At 32.9% G+C, this 6,615-nt stretch overlaps 1 protein-coding gene across 1 annotated transcript; it reads left to right on the top strand.

Moving 5' to 3' along the window:
• The first annotated feature begins 1,467 nt into the window (after nucleotides 1–1,467).
• LOC122049166 (protein FAM133-like) lies at nucleotides 1,468–6,038 on the top strand. Its single transcript, XM_042610601.1, has 5 exons — nucleotides 1,468–1,780; nucleotides 3,499–3,600; nucleotides 4,296–4,445; nucleotides 4,601–4,647; nucleotides 5,646–6,038. Exons 2-5 carry the CDS (start codon nucleotides 3,573–3,575, stop codon nucleotides 5,895–5,897), a joined length of 477 nt encoding a protein of 158 aa, XP_042466535.1. The 5' UTR covers nucleotides 1,468–1,780; nucleotides 3,499–3,572; the 3' UTR covers nucleotides 5,898–6,038.
• Nucleotides 6,039–6,615: the final 577 nt, after the last annotated feature.

The raw sequence follows: 6,615 nt of genomic DNA, 5'->3' as shown, positions 1-6,615 counted from the left end.
TCATGTTATATTGGGTCAAATTTGCCACCATGATTATATACACGCCCTCAAATACTAATTTGATCAAATATATTAAGAGCAATGATTTTTTTAACACGAATTTAATTTTTTTAACATATTCGTGTTAAAAAAATTATTATTTTTTTTAATCAAAGTCGATTTTAAGTAAAATCGGCTGATAAATCAAACAACCTCATATTGATATGAAACTAATTCTTATATTCATGCTCTCAAATACCAATTTGATATAATATATTAAGAACACTAAATTTTTTAACACATATTGAATTTTTCAAATATTTTTATGTTTAAAAAATTATTACTATGAATATATTGGGTCAAATCGATATTTGAGGGCGTAGATATAATCACGAGAGGTGGACGAATATATATGAATTAGTTTCATGTTAATCTGAAATTATTTAATTCATCAATCGATTTTGGACAAAAATCGCTAATTGACCAAATGATCTCAGATTGATATGAAACTAGTTTTTATGTGTTCGTCTACCTATCATGATTATATTCATGCTCTCAAATACTAATTTGACTCAATGTATTCAGAGTATCATGTTAAAGAAATCACTGCTTTCAATACATAAATATAATTAGGAGAGTAAACGAACACAAAAGAACTAGTTTCATGTCATTATGAGCTCATTTGATTCATTAATCAATTTTGTCTAAAATCGACTGATGGACAAAATGACTTTGGATTGACACGAAACTAGTTTTTATCTGTTCATCTACCTCTCCTGATTATATCCATATTCTCAAATACTAATTTGATCTAATGCAATGAATTTTTGAACATGAATTAACATTTTCAAATATATTTGTGTTAAAAAAATTATTATTCTCAATATATTAAGTCAAATTAATATTAAATACATGAATAATCAAGAGAGGTAGATGAATACATATAAATTAATTTCATATCAATGTAAGATCATTTGAACTATTAATTAATTTTATCTAAAATTAACTTCGATAAAATAAGAGTAGTAGACTTATTTTTAAAATTAGTCGACTGATTTACTATAAAATTCATGATTTTATACTTAACAAAATCAATTTGACTAATAAAAAAAATTCAATCAACTAATAAGACTAAAATAAAGAATGGATCCGTCATTTAATAATTTTGAAACTACTTGGGAGATTTGATAATTTCGAAATTTTACACGGTAAAAAGCTGAAGTTTGTTTACTTCGAAGGAAAGCATTTTAACTATCTGTCATTTTTAAATTCCTTACTTATAATTTATTGTGAATAAACAAGAAATTAATCGTTTATTTATTTTTTTCTTTCTGTCCAAATTGCGCAATGTCAATGAAATAATATACCTTACCTTCCCATGTGATCGGAGCCTTTGAAAATCGATTGGACGGTTCAGATCTCGCAACGGTCGACGTCGGATTGACAAATAGTTTTTATTTATTGGCTCGTGACGCTGCCTATGAATCTTCAATAGGCTCAATCTTTTTTGGTGTTTCGATCTATCGTTCGTGGTTGCCAGATACCTTTTACACCCTTCTCGTCTTCGTTGCCGAGATTTTGTTTGTGAATATTTGCCCAAAGGAAAGCGGAATTTCTAAACAGGAAGTCTATCTTCTTCTCTTCAAGCCCTTACCTGTGAATCGAGCCGGTTTTTTGGATTCTCTATTGATCCAGTGGCGTTTCGAGTTCCAAAATGGGCAAGAATCAGACTTACAAGGCGATGCAGAGGGCGAGGCTGGGTTCGTCCTCTGCTGGGACGGAGAGCGTCGAAGACGGAATGGTTTGTACCCTTTCATACCATTGCTTTTGTTTTTTTTCCTTTGCTGTCTACTGGTAAAATAATGACTTTGCTAGAAAATTGTGGTCCTTAGGTTTGTATTGTGGGTGTTTCGCCTCTGTTTTTGTAGGAACTGTTTCTAACTTTCTTGTTGCCTGCATTTCATTTTTCTTTTAACTCCCTTTACATTCTGATTCAGCTCAAGTTCACACTCGTTTTGTGAAGTTTAATCTTGCTTTATCTACCTTATTAGTTGCTCTAGACAATCAATTATGTTACTATAATTGCATTTAGTATTCTCATTTCACAAAAATTGATCGAAGGGGAATGTTGATAAGGAAATTGTACTGTTATTTTTTTTGTTTTGGATAACCCAGGTATCCATGGCTTACAGCCCGACTAGTCCTGGGGGTGGGCAGCCTCCCCCTAGTTTGCCCACCGGGTAAATCCGGGGGAGGGGATCTTGAGCTGGCAATTAGTGTTTTTAATTCCTAAATTCGGGTTAACAATGGGGGTCCGGCTCTGGACCATCCGGATGTGGCGAACCCAGCCCCATAAGATTTAGTTGCGGTGAATGAGATTTGAGGATCACCATATGAAGTCACAATACATCCATAGGCTTCATTGCAACCATAGGTTTACAACTACAATGATCATTTGTTGTCCTCACTTCATAGGTAGTATATATGTCCTTGTTGGTGATCCTGAGTGTATCTTAGCTCCAAATAAATAGTATTGTATCATAATTGGACCTTATGAATTTGTGAGATAAGCTGAGGGTGGAGATTGAAATAGAGAAGAAAATGAGGACAAGATGTGAGAAATGTGAGAGAATGAGGATTCGATGGCTGAATGGTGGAGGAGGACACTTATATAAGATTTTAGAATTATTTTAATATATTTAATTTTAAAATTATTTTGCGTGTATGGGAGGGCATTTATATAAGATTCTAGGATTTTCTAGTATTTTTAAAAATTTCAAAATTATTTTCCATTTTTTAAATTTAAAAGTGGGCTACTTTACACAATTTATGAGAAAAAGCAATTAGGTCGTGGACTTGGTTTGTGCCTAGCATTCACCCTAGATCAAGTCCGAGCCCAACTAGAGGGTTGTGTCCAACTCCACTTGGGCTTGTGCCAATTCTCACTGATGAGATGTCACCTAGCACATGTTCCACAACTAAAATTTATTTTCGATGCAATATCATTTAGTAAGTCAAACGGAAGGTGTGCAATCAGTTTTTAATTTATTTTACTTTGCTAGTTATTTTTGCTGATACAAGCATACCCCTAAATCGTGATGGTTTACCATATTAAAGTCTCTTCTCCAATTGTTCTTACTAAAAACATAGGACTACAAGTTGGTTATTTGTCTTTTAAAACCATTTTTTCCATTTTTTTTGCCGAGTTATTCTTTATTCTTTTTTGAAATTATTTTTCTTCTTCTATATATCTTTTTTTTAGAAATTTTATATACTTTCCCGTGCAAAGAAAAATGTACATATTGATGAACTACTAGCCTCTTCCATGAATTATAGCTTTGTTAAACAACTGAATTGTCTGTATTATCTCTTAGTTGTTTCTAGTAATGTTGCTGTTAAGTGTCGCTTTATTGTTATATTTTTTTCCATATAATTTCATTTAGCGATGTCCTTCAAAGTAACATGTTGTTTTCTATGTATTTCAATCAAAAGTATTATTACTAATGAGGACCATCACAGATGGATGGTTCATTTCATTCACCAGAGTGGCATGCTGCTCGTTTAGCCAGCTTAAACACATCCCACACCATAACATGGGAAGAATTCAAGAAGAAACAGTAGGTAAGGGACTTTTGTGTTTTTACTGGGTTAAAGCAAAACTAAATTTTTGAATCTATCTTCTTAATATCATGTTTTCTTAATCTTTGATAGCTTGTTCGGAGATATTATGTCAATTTGACTGTTTCCTACAACATACCAACACTTGATTGATGATTCACTATATGTTATGCATAGTTGATTTATGTCATGTTAGAGCCTAATTGCTGAATGTACTCCATAGTCCATACTTCTGATGATTTAACCAATCTATCAAGCTTTCACTTTTTAGCAAATAGATTTAGTTGGAACTATCAAACTAATCTATTTTGCTGTCAACTTATTCACATCAAAGATGATTATTAGTAGATGACAAGATATGCTTGTTACACAGTAAAAAGTTATACATTTCATAGTAAATCCATCTTAAATCTTTTTGACCAAATCCATGTAACTGTTATTGTAATTTGACCATCACACTTAAAACTTGTGACGTGGCAGTGTAAATCTGCCTGAAAATATGAGTTTTGATTGATAAAGGTGTTGCAGCTTTTACCTATGTTTGATATGCTATTTCTTTTGAGATCTATTGCTTGTGTCATGAATGACATGTGACTATCTTGTTATATCATTCATTTTAAAAATTTCATCTCAACAGTATTAATATCTGCTCAAGTATTTCATCTTGTAAATCCAACATGTATTGATCTTGATTTCAGCCTTTCAGGAGGACGAATTTAAAAGAGATGAGCTTGAGGCTAACAAGGATAGAATGATGAGAGAATACAGAGCTCAGCTAGATGCTGAAAGGGCTAGGAAGCTGGCCCTTGGAAGAAACCACTCTGCGAGCAAATCACACCACAAAAGAGGTATAGCCTTCTCTGATCTTTTGTTGTGTTTTGGTACTCACAAAATTGTCCTTGCATCTTTTCTCTCATTGAACCTGTAACTTAGACCTTATGTTTGTTGTTCAAACTGCCTTTGATTATTATTTTGATTATATTACCTTGTTTTCTTTATGCAGTCAGGAAGAGTAAAGAGTCAAATAAGCAAAGTAGCCGGAAGAGAAAGGTGTTTTTGATCCTTTGTCCCTTTTGAGATCTTGCTACATAATTCTTTCACTAGTTTTGTAATGTCTTGATTGAGATTTTTTTTCACAAGGCATAGTCCCTTAGGATACTATGTTTCTTTTATTGTGACAACTATTGAAAGTGAAGGTAGTATTCACAAACTTCTAAGGACTTGTAGACAAATTCCAGGTTGTAACCTTTTACTGTTCTTATTGTTGTTATAGAGAATCAAAGCTCCATTTTTATGCGTATTAAATAAACATCTGGGAGTTTTACTAGTTTTATGACCATGACTCACTAATGAAGATATTGTGATACGATTTTATGACCATGTTTCATTAATGACTATATTGTGATAGGATTTTATGAAGATGACTCATTATTGACTATATTGCGATATCTGGGTTGTAATCTTGATGTACTTGTGTAATCAGCTGCAAAAACTTGAAATAACTTAAATATTAAATGTTTGGTGAAGGTAGCCAAAATGCAAATTTGATTGCCAGATAGCAGCCCTTTACTTGTTTGGTAGTCTTTACATCTTTCTCTGGAATTGGTAGTATCAGAACAAGAGAAAAATTGTGATAGTAGGTTCTAACAGAGGCCTTATACAACCTCAAACCACATCTTTCTGCTTGTTTTAGGCTCCATCTTGGTAACTCTTGTACTCTTCAATAAAGCATACTGTTTATGTCATGCCGTATTTTCTTATGGTGTGTTGTACTGCAAATTTTCACTGGAAAAATATCTAGCAGTTCCATCCGTTTATAAGCCTGTGGCACAAGTGTTATGTCCAAATTTGTATTGAAATGATAGTGAGAAGGAATTGTGTTTATCATTTTGATATGTTCTCTTCTTAAGTTTCTGCACCTTGTTCTTTTTCTACCATGTTCTTTTTGTTTTTTGTTACCAATTTTGCAAGATACTATACTCATCGTGACAATCTTCAAGCTCCTCTGAACTTATCTTTCTTGTGGATATAATCTTGATTCTTGACAGCACAACAGGTCATCTGAGTCAAGTTCCTCCAGTTCCTCTGAATCCTTGAGCAGTGACGATGATTATGAGAATGGCTATGGTGGGGAATCAAGGAGGTCAAGGTTGAAGAAGAAAAGAAAGCACAGGTCGAGGACCGAACACTCAAGCAGCAGCAGCCGCGATTCAGAAGCTTGTGGCAGGCCGTACGACTCTCCAAGTTCTTCGGAATTGCAAAGGGATAAGCCAGAATGGTGCCCTCACACTCTGCCTTGAGGATGGCTCCCTTCTGATCAATGCGAAATTGGTTACCAGCCTTGTATCACTAATCTTTGAAATTGTGATATCATTTGGGATGCTACTAGGAAAATGCTTTGCATTTCTGTGCTTCAACATCAATTGCAGTGATTTTCATGATTTGAGGTTCGTATTAGAATATTTAGGGTGTGTTTGGTACGCGCGTTTTTCATTTTCATTTTTAAAAAATGTGCGTTTTCTGAAAAATAATGTTTGGTTTGTATTTTTTGTATCTGTTTTTTAAAAAAATAGATAGTGTTTTTTAGAAAAATAGAGAATGATAAAAAATTATTTTATGTTTTTTAAAAAATATGTATTTATCATAAAACGAAAAATGAAAAATATGCGTACTAAAGGTATTCTTAGTTTTTTTAATTTGACTACCTGAATTGAACAAAAGTTATTTGCTTAGAAAGTGATTCATTTTCAATATATATTTTTTTATTAATATCCATATTTCTGAAGAAAAAAATTCAAGCATTTTCCGATGAAAAACGATTACGATATTTCTTACTTTTATTAGTTTCTAATATTTCCAAATAAAATCTGAGAAGAGAAATATGTGAAATTATTTCGATAAAACAAACGACGACAGGAATGCACGTCTTCAAACACAGAACAGCTGGCGCTGTTATTAATGAGTATAAATTTTATCGATCTACCGGTGACACGGTTAACACCGTCCAACCGAATCCGT

Source organism: Zingiber officinale, chromosome 1B (assembly GCF_018446385.1).
Source record: "Zingiber officinale cultivar Zhangliang chromosome 1B, Zo_v1.1, whole genome shotgun sequence".
NCBI classification, from domain to species: Eukaryota; Viridiplantae; Streptophyta; class Magnoliopsida; order Zingiberales; family Zingiberaceae; genus Zingiber; species Zingiber officinale.
The sequence above is the reverse complement of the archived record's forward strand: the minus strand, read 5'-3'. Positions and strand labels throughout refer to the sequence as shown.

What these genes read in the sequence shown, in the direction of transcription:
- LOC122049166 (XM_042610601.1), top strand. Translation starts at nt 3,573, where the DNA reads ATGGGAAGAATTCAAGAAGAAACAGTAG. An exon ending in AATTCAAGAAGAAACAGTAG is followed by an intron (nt 3,601 to 4,295) that starts GTAAGGGACTTT and finishes TCTTGATTTCAG; the next exon opens with CCTTTCAGGAGGACGAATTT. An exon ending in AAAGTAGCCGGAAGAGAAAG is followed by an intron (nt 4,648 to 5,645) that starts GTGTTTTTGATC and finishes GATTCTTGACAG; the next exon opens with CACAACAGGTCATCTGAGTC.